This window comes from Thermobia domestica, chromosome 11 (genome assembly GCF_964235325.1).
Source record: "Thermobia domestica chromosome 11, izTheDome1.hap1.1, whole genome shotgun sequence".
In the NCBI taxonomy this organism is placed as follows: Eukaryota; Metazoa; Arthropoda; class Insecta; order Zygentoma; family Lepismatidae; genus Thermobia; species Thermobia domestica.
In genome coordinates this window covers 82,485,345-82,508,800 of record NC_137464.1, presented here as the reverse complement: position 1 = coordinate 82,508,800, position 23,456 = coordinate 82,485,345, and the positions used below count along the sequence as shown (strand labels likewise).

Below are 23,456 nucleotides of genomic sequence, written 5' to 3'. Positions count from 1 at the left end.
ATCTATTTTATGTTGGGGTTGGATTTCCAGTCGCGGAGCAGGACAGATTCATAGAATTGAAGGACATCTGGACAATGCTCAGTACTTAGATATTATCAGTAATATCATGGTGCTATCTGTACGAGTATTTCAGCCTGATGGTGTAATTCAGTTCCAGCAATACCAGTCGCCAATACATACTTCCCGTGTGATTCAGGAATGGTTCGCAGGGCATCCTGAGATTGATTTAATCGACTGGCCGCTCGTGGAGCAGACCTCAATCTCATGGAAAATATGTGGGCAGAAGTGAAGCGTACTCTAAGGGAAAGTTGGCCTGAGGCAGATCCACCAAGAACTCAGGATGACCTGTGGCATCTTGTTTCCGAAGCATGGCTGGAGGTAGGGGAAGGAGATAGATTTGTCACCCATGTAATAGATTTCATGCCCAGAAAAATGGAGCGTGTAATAAATTCAGAAGGGTCTTGGACACAATATTAATGTCCCCGCCTTAACTCCCGAAAACAGCCCTTTTCAGGGCTACCTAAACGCTTCTGAAAATATTTCTAGAAGTAAACCACTCCTTGTATCCGATTTCTGTGCAATCCTACTAACAAAAGAATGATTATTAGCTGTAGGCTTTGAACTCAAGACCTCTTTAGTGGCAAGTCCGTACTCTACCAGTGAGCTAACATGAACACGCAAACCCAACCTGAAGAAACACGACTTTCAATTTCTGGTATTCGATGACAATGATGCTCATATACTTGGCAAATGTTGTATTCAACTTGGGATATTCCGAGAGAAAGATGAATATACAAAAGCATATTCAACGTATTCGAATGAGACTCTAAGTAACGACATTCCGTTCTAAAGAGAGTTTGTGTTTCTTCCCGTGACGTTAAGGGGATCGGGAAAAGTTATGTGTCTTGAAACAGATACGACTTTGGATACTCTGTTTATACACTTTCTATATCCGTAGGAATATATTGTATTTCACGAATGTAAATGACATGCTGTAATGAGAATATTGAGAAGTTACATCTGTATGACAAATGGATGCAAATAAATACACTACATAACTTATTTATTGCTATTGAACGAGTTTCTTAAGTTGTATTTACATCCTCATATATAATACCGACCTACTGTGAAAATTATCTCAGATGTTATATTTTAAACATAATAATTACTATGTTCTGCAATGATTATGTTATATATACACAACTTATGTATTCTAATGTAATTATTTTATATAATTTTTCATGCATTGCGGAAAATATAATTTTAAAAAAAGGACTAACCTAGACGGGATTCGAACTCTCAACCTTAAGATTTGAAATCCGACAGCTTACCAATGAGCTAACGCAAGGACTTCTAGAAGTATGCTTCTAGCGATGTATAACGTATCTCAAGATAATTATGACATTCATATCCATTACAAACGCTGTTTCTGTTCTACTTTGACTTTTATTTTAGTACTCAGGCGATAATTATGTTCTATTTCTTAACTTTGAGCATTCTTTTACATATGGAAAGATTCTTTAACGTATTTAAATGTTCCATTACGTATGGAGAGCTAAATGACAAACAAGCATGTGCTGACATTAAAAAAAAAAAAGTTTCGAAATATTGTATCATTAAGTATTTCAATCAATGTTGCTTTTTTAAACACTTGGTAACAAGTCTTATTATATTTAAAAGAAGAAAAACAAATCTGCAAACTTTTTCCCGATTGCAAAGGCTGGCTTGGAGGTTCGAACCTGGCTTACTTTTTCCCGAAGATACCCGAAGCTGGACTTAGAAAATTTTTGCCTCAAAACACCAATAAAGAATGCGCTCAACCTTTTTGAGACAAGGTGTACATAGTAGCCTAAAGATAATATTGGATGCACATTTTAATAGTATAAAATAGTCACCCGTAAGCTTTCTGTAAAACTGTAGGAGTGACTAAACGATTTCAATGAACTACTGTCGTCTTCCTCAGAGATTAAAAATAAAAAGTTGAAGGTGTTGAAAGCCTGATAAGTTACCTTCAATGTAATCGTCATTTTATTCTTAAGTAACTATATTTTCTGCAAAGACAACTTTGATTACATGGCCATTTGTCTTCAGTTTAAGAAATTCAGAACAAAGTTATTCTAGCCGTAGGAAGTGTTCAATTATTATTTATCCATTCCATCTGTATAGATGTATCAAAAAGTAAGGTAAATTTTACTGAAAAATGTACAGAGATAAATATCAGAAACTGTATCATGTTTGACACAAAGTATCTCATAGGAACTGGAACCATTGTGATCCAAATATGCATTCTAACGTAACACTAAGTCGTCCACGCCCTTGAAAAAAAAATCGTAAACAGTAATAGCCTTCTATTCCTCTTCCAGTGTATCTTTAGGGATACAAACAAATGATAGAAGATGCTAAATCGGGCTATAAGGAGGATGAAGAATTTCCCAGTTAACTCATGATTTCTGTACGGATCTGTTAAGCTGCATGTGGTCGTGTGTTATCGTGCAGTTATAACGTATGATATGCTTATTGCGTACACTATCGTAGTGCTCCTTTTCGTTTCTGACATGTGGCTGTTTTCAGCCTGTGGTCAGCCTGTGGTCAGCCTGTGGTCAGCATGAATCACACCCTGATGGTCGCAAAATAGAATAGGCATTGTTTTCTTGTTAGATTTATGGTTTTTAATTTCCTGGCCGGCAGTGACGTCGGATGTTTCCATGTCATGTTCTGGGGTTTTGATTCAGATATCCATAGGGATATTGGGATTTCATCAACTGTTATGATGCGGTGAAGGAATTAATTTCCTTCCTAGGCATATCATGTGAGATGAGTTAGAGAAATGCCCATTTGAAGGTATTTTTGATTCTCACTCACATGTTTTGACACCCAGGGCGCACATACTTTCCTGAAGCCAAGTTTGGCATGGACGATAATCTCATTGAACCATATGAGATTTGCAGTGGATCTGCAATGTTATGCAATTTCACTCATGTATGTCTTCGTCACGCACGTTCCTGTTGGTGGTGGATATTGCTAGTCTGCCACTTCCTCATCATCTGTCAGAGTCCTCCAGCACTTGAAAGTGCGTTGCACCACACATACACTTGTTTCTAAAACATAACACTCTCTTTATAGACCTCCACTAATTTACTATGAATGTCATATGGTTTCTGTCCCGCGACCCATAAAAAACGAATAACACCCCTCATCTCTTCCTGGGAGTAATGTTCAAGACGATGCTCCTCTTTAAATTGCTCTAGGTATTAGACGGGTATACGTGGAAGACAGTAATTGACATCAGCTTCACTCTTCCCGATATCTACATAAAAACTCTGAGTTTTGGAGACAAATTCAGCTTAATTATTGATACACCTTTGTAGATTTCCATCATCTGTGAGTTAGAGTCAACTTGATAATGCGAAGTGTTGGGCATCTTCAAGATGTTTGATTTTATACTACACTGATGAGGACGATAGTGGCTCGTTGAAATAATGTTGTCACTTTCTACAATATTTTAGGATAATTATAGGTGAGATTTTTTTAAAGCTATTTTGGCACACATTTTGGATGTTTACTCGATTCTTAAGACTTCAAGTTTCCTTTTTTTTCTTTTATATATGAGAGCAATGCAAGCATTGCGCAACAAATACGCTCATTCATCCTTTGACATAACAAAGGAAAAATATTATTTCAATTCTTCGTGGAAATACTGGTATGCTTTCGTCCTTTTATTGAAAATAATTTTACCTCAATTGAAAGTCACTTTTAAAAGAAGGTGACTGGTTTATAAGCCTTCTCTTCAGATAATATCAGATTTTCTTGTAAAAGCCTTCTCTATCTATCTATCCGATACTCAACGGAGATCGACTATTTGGCCAGTCCTGCCTTAATATCAGCAAGGTATTTTTTTAAAGTTAATTGTACAGCTGTTCAACTATTTTAAGCTAAATATGAATATAATAACCTGACGCAATGCCATTTGAAAAATATAACTTTGTTTGCTTGGCAACATTGCTAATCTAATTGTATTGCAGAGTATGCTAAACAATGTCCACCTGTCAATATTTGAATGGTACGAAATTTCAGCGCTATGTGTCTACTAGTCTAAAAGTTGGAAGGACATATGAAGATAAATGGTCCACCCTGTATATGTATATTTATATACATACAGAGTACTACAGGATGTGTTTTTGGATCTAAAGGTGCAATATATTTCAATAAAAAATTTTCTTGTAGGCCTTATATCTGGAGAACTACATATAGTGTAGCCAAACCCAAACCATCAGTTAACTCAGTGTGATGTGCTTATTCTGTAGAAAATTCGAAAACTCGATTTAGGGACTGTTCAAAGATTTTGTAGCTCCTGATCCAATTGACCCAAAAGATCTAATATATTTCAACAAAAAATGTTCTTTTAAGCCTTTTATCTGGAGAACTATATATAGTATAGCAAAATCCAAACTAACAGTTAACTCAGTATGATGTGCATATTGCGTAGAGAATACGAAAACTCGATTTAGTGGCCGTTCAAAAATTTTGTAGCCCCTGATCCAAAAACTAATTATTGGACAAGGACGTAATCCTTTGATCCATTTTTGGTTTTCCTAAGTTTCTTGTTTAACTTGAGACAACCGTCAAACATCTGAACTAATGGATAAGCAAAAATGCTGAAATATTGTACGAAGTAAAAATCACTAGGGGGAAATTGTTTGACGTACTCCGTAGTACCAATAAATAAATAATATTACCAATCCAATATAAAGTTACATTTATTCAAACGTCAGATTATTACATATTTTAAACCTACATGTTAAACAAAAACTTGCAATACCACATTTATTATTCATTGTTACAAACTTAGGAGGCTACAGTAGCACAAGCATCAACATTTTGGAAGTCTATAGAGAACTATAACTATGGACCATTTACGTTCACTCCTAATAATACTGCACCATAGCAGTAAAGTCTTTGTTTCCATCGATGTCAATGGTGACATTCTCAGTACTTAGCAGATTGGTATATAGATTCTCTTTTTATTTTTTTCTTTATTACACTTACGTTCATGACGCATGACCGATGTCTATCATTTGTTTTTGTACGTATATAGATTCAAAAGAACACCGATGTTAGAAGCCATATTTAATCATCATGATAACGTCATAAATATGTTGAGGAAAGCAGGAGTTACTTGTACATTGTCTCCGAATCGGCTGGGAGGAAAACTTTGCAGGTACATCTTGATTCTTTGTTTAATATATAGTATGTTCACAAAGCTTTGTCAATACTTGATTCAGTAATGTATGTATTAATCATGTCTTATTATATTACTTTAGTTTAAAGAGTAAGTCATTGTTATTTTCTACGTATATTCAGAAAACGTTTTATGTTTTGTTTTGCGTTATTTCAACATATTAAGAACAATGAATTATCTTTCATCAGGAAGATAAGCATATTACCTGGGTATTTTAAATGTATTGCTTCTGATAAATCGTTACTATTGGTATTCGCTCGCCTACTCTATGTGTAAGTTTGCTCTTCAAACAAAAAAGAAGTTTCTAGACATGAATAGTATACAGGGTGAAGAGAAAGTCTCTTTACACTTGCACTGATTTCATCCCTGTGTCAGAAACGTCGACACATAACTGCAAGGTGAAGGCATCACTAGTGCACTAACTTCTACACACGTTTCCTTTCGGATTCATGGACCACCGGAACGAGGGGCATCCAAAATACTTCCCAGGCGAATAGCTTCTTTTCCCATGTGATCAAAGTCAGACGACTTGCTAGCTCCTTACTGAACCGTCCATGAATCGTCTATTAATCTATTAATCATCTGCGGCATATTTTCGTTGTTGTGCTTCTGTTCATGAACCCACATACTTGCCACTAAGTGCTCCTTCAAAGTGAAGTCACTGGCATCTGCCATTGTTGTTCAACCCATGAGAAGCCGATACGATGAACTAGTCAACGCATAGACTTTATTCTCCTTCCTTAGTGGGCAGTCACGTGGCAGCTATACGGCAATCACGTGGCAATTCACATGAGGAGCACTGTTACCATATCAATAATCACGATGAGAAGTTCAAATCTTAAATATCTTAACATCTTACATTGTTACATCATTTAGTTCAAGTGTAAAGGGACTTTCTGGCCACCCTATATAAATACTTTCCACAGAAATGTAAAAGGAAAAACAACTACTAGTTTGATACCTTGAATTCTCATATAACCAATGTCTCTATTAAACTTCCTGCCTCTTTGTTTTGTCCCTTCAAAAATCAATACTTTTTTATCTTCCTCAAAAATGGGTTTTGTGTACCGTTTCGTAAAAACTTTCGTCACCATTTTATGTCTTGAATATTACTGTTCTTGTGCTTTGTCTCGAATTCCTGTAACTGACGTAAATGAATAGCATATTCTTCATACTGACAAGGAATATTCAAAACTGTTTGATGCAATAACCTTAGTATGTTTCCAGAAGAAGCCTTAAATGGGAAAATTTGTAAGGACAAATTTTTCGTTACATTATCTGAAAATGTTATTGCTGGCAAAAGATTTATCCACTGGTCTAAATCCTTGTTACTGGTCAGAATCCTTGAATAATAATAATAATAATAATAATAATAATAATAATAATAATAATAATAATAATAATAATAATAATAATAATAATAATAATAATAATAATAATAATAGAGCTAATAATAAATCATTCAGTGCTCTTAAGTAGTATCTACATGTTTTAAAATACTAATGTTTGATAAATATGAAGATAACTATTACATTTACATAAACATCCAGGTATCTTTCGGGAATTTGTCGGGCCTGAGAAGATGCCAATTGATTGTGTATATAGGCCCTCAGCGCCCATGGCCTGCAAATTACAAAGGGGAAAGGAACCTGAGGAAGATACTATGAAGGTAAACAACCGTCGAAGCTTCCTTTTCATAGAGGGATTTATTCCAGGGCGCTGTTCCCCTTCCCTCCGTTGCCCGTAAGTAATCTTAACAGCCAAGTTACAAACTAGCATATTGATTTTTACATTCATGCTAGTTCTTGTGCATATGCTGTTCCTTCATTCCTAGTAACGTTTTTAACCTCAACACCACTAGAAAAAATGGGGAAATAGGGAAATAAAGTACTTACCTGAACACACTCACTAAATTTTGCCACACAAATAAGAAAAACTTAACTCTTAGCAACAATTTAATTGTTGATGTTTTTTTTTTAAAAAAAAGGATTTGCCATTGTTAATTTATAAACTCCTTTCCTAAAAAAAAAATTAAAATAAACTTAAAAATTTCGAGGTATGAAAATTTTCTAATTTAACACAAATTTTTAATTTAAATAAAGGTTATTGTTGTATAACATTTTTAAATAATATAAATGATTTTCAGTGGTACTCAAATGATTTTCGTTTCACGTTGTGTACCTACGGTAGATATCTAAACTATTTGAATTCAATACTGAAACCTTAAGAAGTAGATCTAGAAGTTATGGTTGCATCAGAAATGAAAGCTTAATGCATATGAGAAAGTTTTCCGCTATCTCTTACAATTATTATTATCTAGGAACCAATATTGAAGTTGGGAGCTGTCCCCTTAAGGAATTCGTTGTCGCCTCAGCATCCGACTCCTAGCTGTTATAATGGACCCAGCAGCAACGCCCGCCGTCGGGATGCTGGTCAAAGTTATAATGATACCACCGTCTGAACCACCATGTCGGGGCCACATTACTACATGCCACCGTGTACTTGACTGCCCACCTTCCTGCCGACATGTTGCCGTAATAAAACCACTTTTCAGTCGCAATGGCGGTTCTAGAAAGGCGTGCTACCATCTGGATGGCGGTCCTTCTTCCCGGCGACGTGGTGGCTTTATAAGAATAATTGTGCGAAAGTGTATCGGCATGTGGTCATCGCCTCGACATGTTTTAGTAGACGAATTTCCTAAATGGGATAGTGGTGTAAACCCATAATTTGGAGGTTTAGCTGTAGCATGTATTTATCTCACTCTTACATGCACTTAATTCGTGTACATCCACAAATACTTCCATCTTAGCAACACTCGAGGAGCTCTCGGGGAGCTAAAGGGGACATGTCCCCTCCAATCTTGGAACTGGAGGGACTGTCCCCCTCAATAATCCGATTTGAAATGTGTTTTTTTTGGGGGGGGGAGGGAATGTGATGATTTATCTCCGATTGCCACAAAGGAAAGTGAGATGAAATTCATGTCTCCCCAGAATAAGCCTCAAATCTACCAGCCTCTCAATGCTGAAGACAACTCTGCTCTCTTGTTCTTCCACAACACTGTTTTTCAATTTCATAATTGTTTTGAACATCGCTTAAAAAAAAAGATTATGGGAACGATCTTACCCGTCCCTCCCCTTCCCATGTTGAAGACAGATTTGCGCCACTGCTCGTACTTATACATTACTTACATATGTAACGCCCAGATACAACATTCCTTATACTTCAGGTTGGCATCATTGTATAATAAGTTATTATCAGAAGTTGATATTTTTACTCTGAAAATCATTTTAAAAACAAGTTAAAGTCTTTGTAAATATGGTAATATTCTATGTATAAATAAATATGTTTTGTATTTTTTTAAAATTTTTTCTTTCTCTTTTGTTATTTCTTATATACGTTGTTACTTTGTTTTAGTGTAAAATGGACATCGATCTGTATCTGAAATATTTGTAAATAAATAAATAAATAAAATTATTGTACTGCCATCTAGAAGTGACATTTCTAAGTGTCAGTCACATCTCCTACCAACGGGAGGGGGGAGGAGGTACTTTGTGCCCATCAACTTAAAATAGCAAATTTATGAGACACAATAACATTCAATTTGCACCACCGCAAGGTTTATGCTTTAGGAAAACATGTTGAGCTTTTTTTTTTTTTCAGTTTTAAAGAAACGATTAGAAGAGTAATTACAAAACACATGCTGTGGTGTGCACAAAGTACCTCCCTCCCCGTTGGTAGTGCGCGGGTTAATAATTGACGCAATATGATACATGTCTATTAACAGTAAATAAAAATTCTTATACGTTAAAACATCCAAAAGAGAGAAAATCTGCGAATGGTTTCGAGGCATTCCTCACATCTTTCTCAGTGCATATGAAGAAAACTTGTTGCTATATACAATAGAATAAAAGTTATGGGATAAATTTATAATTCTATAGTACGATTTTCTTCTCTTCCTAGTTTATGGGTAATAGTGTGTCTTTTGGACCTTTTCAATGTGTCAGAATTTTTATTTGCTGTTAATTTTTCAATTAGTTTTCATAAATCTAAAAGTTATAAGAGATAGAACAATCATTATATAAAAAATTCGATTCCCGGCGAGAGCTCATGTGGTTCGGATTCCACGTTAATCAGTAGGTCCACGTCTCATATAGTCTCGTTGCTGAACGGGACGTTAAACTACAAATCAATTTAACTCACTATATGAAAAAACTGTTACTGGCTGTGTGGTTTCATAGTGTGAAGTCATTAAAATTAGGGTAATGAAACAGTTCAGGTTGAAATTTCGTGGCGTTTCAAATCAAGTATTGCTCTTATTTTTGCTCTTTATTTTAAGTAAATCATGCTAATTGTTTAGTAGGGTTTTAATAGGAAGGAATTACAGTAGTTTCTACATGAATTTAAATACTTTCAAATACTAATGCTTGAATATTACTAATGATGCGATGGGCACAATTACCTAAATAATAATACACATTATTAAAGATATTGTGTATTTGACAAAGCCTGATAATGATCAACTTTAAATCGTATAGTATGCTTCTCGTAATGACAAACTAATGATGGTCTCATCGACCAGATGGCTCACGCTGTTCTGGATGACGTGTGCTGAGGGCATTGTCTCTCACCGGCATAATTTTTGGCTTTCAAGTCCATTGTTTCTTAATTCAACTTGCTTCCCAATTACCTCATGATGCTGGATAAACATTGAAAATTCATGTGTATCTATAGATAATTTAATAGTACAGGTAATAAAGCATTTCACTCAACGGAATCACACAGAAAATTGTACAAAAGGGTGTGTCGAAAGTCCAGAGGCATAGGTCAAATCTGTTATGTGTAAATATACTTTAAAAAAAAGTCACAGGGGAGTTGTTGAAAATAGGTAGTTTCCAATTTCAAATGGTAGAATTTTTCCAAATTGCATAAGCCATTTGGGCTCCACAGCAAGGCGCCCCATGTCAAATTAAAAAGTCACGTCGCCAATTCAGCAGACTGTTTTCCTTAGACCCTCACCATACCAACAATACAGTATTGTTGGGAAGATTGTTTGAAATGCTCTACGTTCTTTCACATAATAATGTGCACTTTCCCTGTGTCATTTTTGCGTGCCCTTAGTTGTCGTTCGAACAGTCTGCTGAACTGGAAATGTTGCTTTTTTTTCATTTAACACAGGGCACCTTACCAGTGTGTAGTCCAAACAGGTGGTGCGATTAGAAACACTCGATCTTTTTTTAGATTGAAAAATACCTGTCTTACAACTTTCCCGCTATTTTTTTTTTTTTAATCTTGACTAATAATAGAGTTGGCCTATTGGTTCGGACTTTTGATGCACCCTGCATATTATTACGAAATAATAGTAAAAAAATATTACAAAAAAATCAACAGATACAGAAGTTACTGGCAAAACAATATTTGAAGAGGTCCAGCTTTTGCAGAAGATCAAACGACGCGATTCAGTATTACTGATTCTAATGGTATTACGTTTTTAAATGATCTAAGAAGCTTAATTTTGATTCTTTTACTGAAATTCAAAATATCTCAATAAGTCGAAGAATACCTCCAAACTTCTCTCGACTTAAGATGGCTTTAGTATAAATGCATGAACTCATATCTTAGTTTTACAGAGAAATGTTTCGGGAGATACTTACATTAGCTGCTTGTTATTCATTCATAAGAAACGCATATAGACTCAATCAGTACTTGGAGTGCCTGATGAGTTAAAGTTACATTCAACTGAACTGAAAAATATAGAACAGAAACGGTATAAGTCTCTTTCTTCTTCTTCTTCTTCTTCTTCTTCTTCTTCTTATTATTATTATTATTATTATTATTATTATTATTATTATTATTATTATTATTATTATTATTATTATTATTATTATTATTATTATTATTATTATTATTATTATTTATAACCAAAATATACTTATTTATTTCAGAGCAGCTAGCCAGAATAATACTAAAAGGCTTCGTGCATTTCAGTTGGCAGGTGCAAATTTGGACCAATGTGATGTTAGTGGAATAACAGCTCTTCATACGGTTAGTAATGTGAAAATAGGATTTCAAATATTCTATATTTGGTAACTGAAGATTCTAAGAAAACATGTTATCAAAGATTTCGCCAATCTCTGTTACTCAAACTACATCATGAATACATTAATTGACCTTTAAACAACAACGATATTCTTCGTACCAAGTTCCTGAGCAATTCACAAACACATCTTTAAAGGGCAATCAATTTTCAGATGTGTGTGTTGTGAATCTAGGTGTAACTTTACTTTTTCACGCAAAAATTTTATTCTAAATTGCGAATTAATTTTCCAAGTTATCCAACTTTGTATCTTGCATGATTGGTAAAATCAAAGAACGTTAAAATAAGAGAATGATGACAAAACAGAAACTACTAATGGAAATTGAGGAATATGTAAACATGATGATCAAATGGAAGAATAAGTTATTTCCTCTGTTTGTTGGTTTGGTTAGCTTTTATGCTATTATTCTAAACAGATAATTTATTTCAACAGTTTATATTATTCTCTTTTTCTATTTTACTATTTACATGACATAGAATCTTATGCTAATTGCTCTTTTTCGAGTGCTAGCTGTTTCCGTTCGTGATAGTCATATATATGTGTACAAAAATTTATTAATATAAATGTATATATACATATCTATGTATAAGTCCATCTTTCACGTTTCTTTCCATTCATTAGGCTGTACTTCATAATCATGTAGAATCTGTTGATTTCTTGTTGAAAGCTGGCGCCAAGCGTGACATTAAGGATATATTGGGTAGAACACCTGCCGATTTTGCGAAGCAGTTAAATTTATCTAATATGTTGCAATTGCTATCAAAATAGTGATCATATTATAACGGAGTGACCAAGGTAAGTATTATTTTAAGCAATTTTAAAAACTTTTCACTGTCTTTCTATTTTAAAAAGACAGTGATTTTGATATATATTGTACATAGATAGATAGATAGATATAAATATTGCTAAATAAAAATTAATAAACTGTATTTTCGTTCCTTTGTATAGACATACACAAAATTGGAAAAGTAGCACTTCTTTGTGTCAAGCACACTAATTATACAGGAAATTTACCATCATTAAAATATCCAAATTAAACAACATAGTAAATAACAATTGCTTTTACGGTAGAACATAAACATAAAAAAAAAAAAAAAAAAAAAAACCGAATGAAAGTATTGTCACACCTGAAAACCAAACTTTGGGATCCGTTGAGTCAATTTTAAAATTTACAGGAGAGATTCTTTAAAAGTGGAACTGCGGTATTTCACAATAACTTTTAACTTTAGAACACCAGATGTTAAGTAGTAACATACCTAAATCAGTACAGCATTCACTTTTATGTTGTAAAATGATTTATATTGTATTTTTATCATTTTAAAATAGTTGTAAAGTTTCGTCTGTCTTGTAAATGATTTACGTAATTTTGCTGTATGATTATAGGACTTGCTGAGTTGAAAAGAGAAGAAATTCAATGAGCCTAATATTCACGAAAGTTAAAAAAAAGAATTATAATATGTAATACTTAACACTGACTCTGGTGACATTATTATTAATTACAAACTTACAAAGAATGCATAAATTAGAATAAAAATTATGCAAAGCTGTACAGTCAACGGAGTTTCAAATATCACAAATATCACGCGTGTACAGAGTAAATTTTAAGAGAAAATCATCATTCATCTCTTTGTTGTAAAGAAAAAGAGCATTTCACTCAGGCACGTAGCCAAGGGGTGGGTCCGGGGGGTCCGGACCCCCCCTCCCTTTGAGACCAGAAATAAAAAATTGAGGAAGAACGAAACAAAAAGAAACAAGAAATAGGAAGAATCGGCGTTAAAAATAAATATAAAATATAAAGATAAAAATATAAAGAGAAAATATAAAGATAAAAAAACTAAAACTAAAAATAAGTTTTCGTCATCGCATCATTGCAGTATCAAACATGTTATTTCAGAAAAGGTTTTCTACTGCTCCTTTAAGTTGTCATTTGGAACAGATAGTAATTGACGGAATAATAAAACAAAAAAGTTATGTGGAAAGCAAGTCCTGTTAATATTTGATTCAACAGAGAAGAACGCAGATATTATAAAATATTTTACAAGACATATTGGATACGTACTTTTTTTAATAGTTGAGATCATAATGAAAGGAAAATTGTTTTATTTGGATGAACAAAAGAAGGAACGTAGATATTGTAATTTTTAAAAAAATATTTTTTAAAATATTCTTTTATTCGAGATTTCTTCATAGTTTGTTAGTAAAATACTTACTAACATGCATGGCCGCCGATCCTGGGGAGCCGAGACGGACCGTTCTCCCAAACGTCATGTGGGCCCCCTTGTTGTATCTATGAATATATAATATATTGACATAATTTGAATGCAAATTGTCTTAAAATCCTCATATATGTCTTCTGCATCTGAATGGACCCCCCCAAATTTACGGAGAAATCGGCGCCCTTACTAACATGTCACAATTTTAAAGTCTTAACATACCAATATATGTTGCTAGTAAAATATTTAAATTGATCAGGCCCCTGGTGTGATAACCACAATATTTCATATCATACTCCCCCCCCCCCCCATCACGAAATCCTGACTAAACGAACCAATATATGTTACTAGTAAATTCGTTTAGAATAATCGAACTCTGGTGTGATAACCACAGTATTTCATGTCTCGGACCCCCCTATTACGAAATCCTGGCTACGTGCCTGATTTCACTACATTTGTTGATCTCTTCCACCGTTTTCTACCAGTACTTTGGAAGTTGAGAATATTATTGTGTTCTTTCAGTAAGACACCTGTGTCTTTCTTTCAGAACAAATGTTTTTGTTGTTCACCAATCTTGAATCTTCTTCCAGAGAAAGATAAAGAAAAGCAAAGTTGTGAAGAGTAGGTATAGTTTTCCATTTCCAGTAATTTCACAATCAAAAGCTCCGTGAGACAAGTTGCATTGTCGTGATGTAGCATCCAGGCGTTTCAGATTCTTGCCACACACGAGCGACCCATTTTCGAAGCCACTCAAGAAAATCACTGTAAAAATGCATGTTGACCGCGTGCCTATGAAGCACGAATTCTTTGTGAACAATGGCTCTACTGTCAAAACAAAAGCAAATAAACATGGTATTAATTCTTTACTTTTTGTTTGCGCTTTTTTTTTCATCGTAATGAGCTGGGAGTGTGCTACTCTGCACTCTGTTGTTCGGTTTAGGCAAGAGTATGTTCAAAGGTCGAAATTTTATCATCTATAATGACCTTCTTAAAGAAATCCGGAAATTTCCAATCCGCTCCAAATCCTTGTTGTGCTTTTGTTCATCAGTGAAATTTTTTGGTACCAATTGCGCATAGAATTTTCTCATCCCCAACTTGGTCAAAATCTGATGAACAGTCATATGGTCTAAATTTGGTTCGCCTGCTCTGACTCTGACAGTTAACCGACGGTCAGTCCATACAGGATCTCGAATTCGTTCCTCACTTGCATTATTTTTGGATGTCGCTGGCCTTCCAGACCAGGACTCATCATTACCGATTATCGGCATTCGGAAAATGTCTTGAATCATTTAAGCACCTGGGATCAAAATAAACAGCATTGCTGTAGGCTTGTTTAATTTTTTGCACAAGCTCTATAATCGCATGTACCCAAGTTTGAAACAGAACTTGATGGCACACCATTGCTTGTACCTTTGTTCGCTTATTTTCGTAACACGGCACAACTCACTTCATAACACAAACTCTTTCATTTCATCTGTTAAGAAGGAATCACTTACAGAGACTGTATAAGATATTGATACGTGCACTCTGGAGGTAAACGCGCATTGCTATCAATTTATGAGTTCAGACTCGTCCCATTACTTTTTTACAAACCTTATATTTTTTGTGAATATATTGAGTTCCTGTCATAGGTTTACTGTATATTTTGGCGACTTAATTTATTTTCATGATTAAATTAACGCCGAAATAGCTTATTTTCCCATCTTCTTTTTCTATCATGAATCAGAGTTTCTAATAATAAAACTGTAATTTATTTCACTGTTACAAAGAAATAATGTATTATTATTATTATTATTATTATTATTATTATTATTATTATTATTATTATTATTATTATTATTATTATTATTATTACCTAAGAACTAGAATTGTGTAATGTAAATAAATAAAAAAGTGCAATGAAGAAATCGCCATGCCTCCTGTATATGACTGCGGTTACAGATTTAATTTATATCCACTCTAATGTGTTCATAATAAAATTAAGAATCAAAGCATCGTATTTCACTTACTTTTAAACGAATTTACTACATGACTAAATTAAGTAGCAACCTGTATAATAGACCAATAAAATGTACTCAGACTTTGGGTCGTTATTGGTTCATCGTCTAATTTAAAATGGAATTGCTAGACGAAATGGGAAAGATCTGGCGCCCAAAAATTTGTATATTGAATCAATACCAAAATCATCATAGGGTAGGAAGTTTTACATTATTTTTTTTTCTCTTTTAAATTAATCTCATCTTTGAGAAATGCACTCTTTAGCTGTTTGCAAGTTTTCCAGTTTCTCTGCCATTCTGGGCTTTTAAAATAAAAATTATCGAAAGTTTTTATATTCTTTATTTGTGTTTTGTGTGTTATTCAAGATAACCGTTTAGTAAACTTATATTTTAATTATTTCAATTTATACATCTTATTTTCCTTTCGGAAACTTTTGTTCAATAACAATCAGTGTATAACAGCAGCTTTTCAAATGAATTATAAGCTAGCCTTAACGAAGTAGTTTTAAAAGAATATCTTCCTTATAAATTGAGTGTTCAACAACTGTCAGTTTATAAGGACGACATGCTTTTAAAAATTACTTCTGCTAAGCTTGCTGATAATTAATTTTGGAACGCTGCAGTTATGTAGCAACAAACCACTCAATATTGCTTATGCTACTTACACCTTAATATTGCTACGCCGAGTATATAACAGAACCCAGTTTATAAAAAGAATATATTTTTAAAATTATTTTTTACCTTCCAAATTTCATAAGTTATGTGGAGTGTGCAGTATACAGAAACGTTCCAAAAGCAACAAATCAATGAATCTAGGTAATTAAGTTTGATTTTTAATATGAACAATGTTTAATTGGTTTTGCCAAAGACTAAGTAAGTACTTAAATAAAAAGATAAAAGCAAAAAGAGACCACGGTGTGACGTAAAAGGAGAATATTTGTAAAAATAATATTCTAGCTCTAAATGAATAATAAATTTTCTTTAAAATTGTATATCTTGAATATATTAAACACAACCTCCGACGTTATTATCAACTTAAAATTAGAATACATTCCATATATTATAAATATTATTATTATTATTATTATTATTATTATTATTATTATTATTATTATTATTATTGTACATGGTATTTTAATATTGTATATGGTGTTTTTATTGTATGTAATTATTTTCTTTATTTGCAGAGTAATATATTTGGATGATTGTTGCTAATACAAATTTGGATAACTTGTTCAATTTCTTTTTTAAAAAAGTTATTAGTTTGGATTTATAAAAACGTTGTTTTACATGGTCACACGCAAGGACTTGAAATTCATATATAGGCTCACAATGATTGTTTAATAATATCTTTAGATAGCATTGTTTATGATTGTAAAGATACATGTTAAATTACCCATATGTCTTGCGATTGATAAACAGAGTGTATTCAATAATATGAAATAAGATTTTACTGAAATTGATAAAGTACTTTTCATGAAGTTTATAAGTCTTTATGCAATGTACAGGAGAAATTTCGTATCACTTTATTCTTCAATAAAGTATGCTATTTTATTAGTTGTATTTTATTTCAGATCATTTGGCTAAATTCTAAAATAAATATTTCTGATCTTATCTAAAAGCTGGTTGTCTGTTCCAAGTAAGATTATTATAGAAAATTAAATTCGTACAGTGTAGTGTGATTGTGACGTAATCATGACATGCAGTCACAAGAAGTAGCAACTTGATTGTAACAATTGTCATAAGAATTCTATATTATCGCTGAACTCTTTCATGGCTAAGCGGTTAGCATACGAGCCTTTGGCGTAAGAGACCCGGGTTCGATTCCCAGCGGGAGCTCATGTGATTCGGATTCCACGTTAATCAGTAGGTCCCGTCTTATATAGCCTCGCTGCTGAAAGGGCCGTTAAATCCTCTCCTCTGAAGAGTGTGAAGATTAAGTAAAACTGAATATTTCAGCATTCACAATATTCATTTCACACTGTTGGAAGCTTTGAGTCAATGATTTAGCTCAGTAAGTTTGCTTAGCTCCTTATGGCCCACTTTTCCTCATTTTTTCTTCGAAATATCTCATGTGTTTCGCAGGATTTTGTATGGTATTAGTGGTCACAAAAAGGTAAACTTTACAAGAGTTCCCTTTCCTCTTCCTTTCAATCTATCGCGTTGTTGAGAAATACTGTCCAGAAGATTGACTCAACATTGGAATACACGTATTGTTAGTTTAACATTTCTCCACCAGATAATAGAAATCTATTTCATTCTCCTAATAACTAAATTTAAAACTTAGAGCTTTATTAACTATGGCACATTTGATGAAGTCAAAAACAAATTTCAAACCGTCATGTACCGTTTTCGCAATTATTTCTTTTTGATAAGGCAAATAATTTTCCCATAATCAATTTTTAATCTATGACTTGGAAATATTAGAAACTGTATATTTAACAGAGTGGATGTCCTAATTGCTTTGAATATACCGTCAAAAGCTCAAAAAGCAGAAAACTCGCCAAACAGGTTATGTACAAGGCATGTTATTTTTATTCATGAAGACTTATTTTTGATAATCCATTTTGAATCCTTATGCGCCGCTTTTCAGATAATATTTCGTTTGTGTAAAGTAGAGAGCATTCGTGTAGTTATCGTTTAATGTAGAATATTAAATATTAAGCAGCATCTATAATATGCACCGTCCAAATTCATCGTTCCGCTAAGCATACCATTATAAACTCTAAAGGTGGAAGAATTCATAGAATGGATTTATACGGAAGGATTATCTTTTATTCGTAAAGAGTTATTTTTATAAAATAAATATTGAACCACTATATGCCGTTTTTCTATAAATATTTGATTTCAGATAAAATTTATGCTAGTATATATTTTAGCTAAGAAGTTGTAGACTTTAGTGTAAAATACATATTTAATAGTTAAACCTCAAATAATGGAACAAAATATGCTATGAAGTTCACAGTTCGCTTAATCAATTGTTTCCTCTATAGTGCAATCACAGTGAATCACGGAATTATTTTTGTGACGTTAAAGGATACTGGTTTCAGGCACTCTCTTTCAGAACTTTAATTTATTTCAAACTCTAATGACCTTTATACATCTATCAGTTAGACGGAATATTAAATTTATGATCTTAAATTGTTTTAAATATATTGCCACAGCAGAAAAAAAGTTAATTTGGAGAACTTGAAGAATATACGGTAAAATATGCCGAAATGAAATATAACATATCAATATGAATTGTGTTAAACAGGTAAACATATTTTTATTGTTAATGTATCATAGTTTGAAGTTCTTTTTTTGTTAATATTAGTGTTTAAAGCTCTGAGTGTAACTTATATCTAGCATTTGTTTTCCAACTATCTTCTCATGTGGTACCAAAAGAAAAAAGATCATCATATGACACCAATCAAATTTTATTTGGTGGATTTTTTTTAAGCTGGTAGCTATTTTTATTCTCATATATCAATTCATATTCATGTGTACATCTATTAGATATTTCATATATATGAAATGGTTTAGTATAATGGTTGGTATTCTCGTCTAGCAACTGGGAACTCTCAGGTTCGAATTCCATAGTCGGTCATTTTGAATAAGATTTTTCAATGGTTTTCTTTAACCTTACCACGTGACTTCCTCAATGGTAACTTAAATGTTTAGATTTGACCTAATTCCTTCCAGAAACCATCTTTTCCTATTGGCACTGTTCATGTTTCTATTGTAAAATCACCATCCTGCCTTATAAATAAAAGCAAACTAATGATTACTTATTCATTTTAGTCTCGTAGATCATGATTTACTTTATGATTCTACCTTCACTATTTAAATATTGTCTGGCATTTTCTTTACCTAATGACATTTTGTTTAGTCACCAATTCTCGTTAGGTTCAATTCTGGTGGAAACACATGTGGTTGACACCCTAAGTTTAATTATAAATTTACATTTCATATAGCATCATAAAAAGAAGTTGAGTTCTGAACAAACAAATTAACTGTATTTGTCTGTTTAAAATTTATGACTGACAATTGTGAGTGGAATTTCTGCGTATATTCGTGAGTTCGTGAATGTCTGTTTTATTTCTGCTCAATACACTACATATATAATTGCTTTTGCCAGAACTTGAACATAGCAACAAGGAAGAAAAGAGACATAGAAGCTTTATTTATTATTAACATAATTAAAAACCATTTTATGGAGATGAGAAAAAAACAAAACGTTTATTTGTTTGCATATCAGTATTTCTGAAAATGATAAAATCTCTAATATTCCTCGCGTTTCGTCGACAAAGCGTGATGACATATATCTTTGGACGAGGGAAAAGCCATGCTTGACCAGAACATTGTGTAGTACTACTTTAAAGGACTTTTGGTAATTTAGATTCAATTTAGTGTGATTAATATTAAGGAAACCACGAGAAAAAGTTAGATTTCTTTGATTTTTATTTACTACGTATATTTATATTCAGTGATGATCGGTGAAGTTTTGCTGAAGACGTTGCATATCGAAGAGCAGTGACAACGATGTTTGCTCGAAGTGAGTTTGAAACCAAAACAAATGATCCAGCTTTCATTTATACCTTACCGTCCAGCTATGAAACTATATTTTAAAATACACATTTCTCTAGCTAGATTTTAAAATATGTGAAACGTAAATTTTGAAATATTACCCAAAGCCAGAGCTCTTACCTTTCACACGCCTGAACTTAAATATTTGACACTGATAGTGATATTTGGTTTTGTCCATAATTCTTCAGAAAATGAAATTGGTTTGACTTTGGAATCTATTGGTATTCGATGTGTAAGCTTCTCTTTATGGTAGCCATCTTGATGCTTTTTTGGTTTACAGATTTCTATGGTCTCTGTGAACTCTTTTGTCGCATATGATTTCTTACGAAGGAGTTAAAAAAGCGTTTATTTTGTAGCCTGTTCGAAATTTATAACAACTTAAACAATTTTATTCTAATTCATCATTATTAATTTTCGATACCACTTCCTTCTAGGCTGAGTGTGTACAGTCAGCGACTAAAATTCTTTCCAATTGGTAAAATTTATTTTCGGAAGAACTGTGGAACATACACAGTTTCAGGAGTTTCAAGGCTGGAATGTACAGAAAATTACATTCTCTTTAGTTTACTGGAACCTGTACTCAAATTATCCTTCCATTCTAAAGTTATTTACAAAACTAATTTCATGAAATGGAATGAACTTTTGTCGCTGACTGTACAAGGCATCTCTAGAGTTTCTTCACTCCACTATTCTTCATATTGAACTTCTTCCCATCTTATTTTTCTTCTATCTACATCCTTATATAATTTATCTTTTCATTTGTCTTTAGTCTTCGTAATACCGTTTTCCCGCCATTTTCATATGAATGAACTTCCTAGGTAAGCGTTGTATTTTTCTCTTTTTTTCCTTCTTTCTTTCTACATGGTCATACTAGCATAATTTAGATTTTTCTACTCTTTTTAAGACTACCTTGATTAAATGCATTCCTGGCGATTTAATTTCTTATTTTCTACTCTTTTAAAGACATTTCCTTGATTAAGTGCATTCCTGGCGATTTAATTTCTTATTTTATATACTCTTTTTAAGAGATTCCCTTGATTAAGTACATTCCTGGCGATGTAATTTCTTATTTTCTACTCTTTATAAGACGTTCCCTTGATTAAGTACATTCATGGCGATTTAATTTCTTGTTTTATACTCTTTTTACAACATTCCCTTGATTTAGTGCATTTCTGGCTATTTAATTTCTTATTCGATCTTCTGTCGCCTTCACAAGAGTCATAGGCGTAGATACGTGGTGTCCCAATTCTGGATGTGCACTCGGTAATTAAACAGTTCAATTGTAATACATTTTAAACTTTTGTGTTTTGTTTTATAACTGTAATATTTCAGTTCATTGAAATTGTACAATATTTTAAAGGCTTATCTAAAAATTAAAAAAAAATGCTCAAAGATGAGACATATACCAATCGATAGATCTTATTGGGCTGAACAAACTGATATTTGTGAGTTTAACAGCTCATGAGTAATTTTCGAGAAAATGAAAAAATAATAGTTTATAAATACAAAATTAATAGTGTACGATAATCATATTACTTATTGAGTTGAAACCGATACTGAAATATATCTTCATTAAGCTCATCATTATGAGGCTATCAAAATGACAGTACATACTGTATATATAGCAAAATACACTGTTAACTAGCAGATTGCTGTATGTCTTTTCCTCACTGTGAATGCTTATACTACGTACAACATTTTGCCTCATCTTTAATATAATTAAAACCCAATGAACTGAGAACATGAAAATACTAAAGTGGAAAAGTGTCTCTGGACTTAAGTTACGGTTCAGCTCACTCATGTGAAAAGTTTTCTGATCAGGAAGTAATGACAGTGGAAATGTCGAAAGGAACCCGCTCTTTCCATGATCATGAAGCTACTTAAACTTTATACACTATATTTTTTTTTACTTTGGATGTTCTATCTAGTCAGCCACTGCTTGCTCATATTATATAAAAATTATATTATTATTATTATTATTATTATTATTATTATTATTATTATTATTATTATTATTATTATTATCGCTTCTCGGCTTTTGGCCCCATGGTCGCTCTATTATCATAGGATTTCCTCCGTTTCTGGCAATTACCATCTTGAGCGACTGTCCCTTCCTCCTAGAAAGCCGAAGAGATTTTGTTTCTCTTAACTTTGGCCGGTTGGGGCTGGTAACACCGTGAGCAGTTAGTCAGCCATTCACAGTGGTTACGTCGTTCGGTCGTGCTACAGTGTTTGTGTGCTGCAGTAGGACTCTTGGTGGCTAAAAAGGAAACTTTACCTCTTTCCTTTCTTTTTCAACTCCAGCTAACAATTGAAGGGTCGTGAGGTCTTCATTTCTTTTAGATCCTCTGGCAGGTTGTGAAGCGTTTCTTGAATTCATTAATTTGTCTCCACTTTGACCAGGGAGTGTGAATTTTTTCTTTGCTTTTGTTATTCTTTTTTTCGTGTTTATGTTTTGGTTTGATGGCACCTTCTTCGGATAATTGTCCATTATGTGATTTAGCAGTGTATGGTAGGCAGAAGACAGTAAGATGTATTTTATGCTCGAGCAAAAGTCATTTATCTTGTTTTGAACAATATAATGATGGAAGCAATGTTCATATAAATGATTACAAGTGTAATATTTGTGTTCTGAAATTGAAAACTGGCCAAGATCGTTCTCCTGGGGTGGCCGGAGGTTCAACTCTGGGTAAATCAACTGATGGTTTAGCAAATGTGCAAACGAAAGAAAATTATTTGTGTTCTAGATGTAAAGGATCATTTACTGATCTTGAATCAATATCTAAGTTGTTTGAACAGGGTATAAACATAATAAGACTAGAATTATAACATGAATTTGGCATAATAAGGGAGGAGCTTGATCTTTTGGAAAAAAAGAACTTTAAATTGAAAATGTTACTAGTAAAGAAACAAGTTGGAAGTGAAACAATTTCATCTAAAACAAATTATGAATCTGTATTAGATGTAAATGATAAAAATCAATTCCCTGCATTAACAATAAGTAATGAAGGTAACAAGGATAAAGGTCTCCCTCAATCCTCTCAAACTTGGACTCAGGTAATTGTAAGAAATAAAAAAAAACGTATACAAAGTGAATCAACTAAAACTGTACAATATAAATCTAATTTAAGAAAGGAACAGGGAAAGCTAAAAATAGGTAGTGGACCAAATAATTCCAATTTGGTTCCTAATTTATTTTTTTAAAAAAAGCATTATTTGCAACTAGGTTCAATCCCTCAGTTGAGGTAGAAGAAGTTGAGAGTATTGTAAAACAACTTAATGTAACTGAAGTGACCTGTACCAATTTGAAAACAAAGTATGATTCTTACTCTTCCTTCCATGT

General features: G+C 33.0%; 1 protein-coding gene across 2 annotated transcripts in view; it reads left to right on the top strand.

Annotated features, from left to right (window-relative positions):
* LOC145664233 (L-asparaginase-like) overlaps positions 1–17,098 on the top strand; it is a 112,467-nt gene extending 95,369 nt beyond the window's left edge. For both annotated transcript variants that reach the window (XM_081730707.1, XM_081730706.1), the window contains 4 exons: positions 5,096–5,218; positions 11,182–11,281; positions 11,956–12,129; positions 16,732–17,098. In XM_081730707.1, the coding sequence (XP_081586833.1) occupies positions 5,096–5,218; positions 11,182–11,281; positions 11,956–12,102 (370 nt within the window). In that variant the 3' untranslated portion in view covers positions 12,103–12,129; positions 16,732–17,098. The remainder of the gene's footprint in view (positions 1–5,095; positions 5,219–11,181; positions 11,282–11,955; positions 12,130–16,731) is intronic.
* The last annotated feature ends 6,358 nt before the right edge of the window (positions 17,099–23,456 follow it).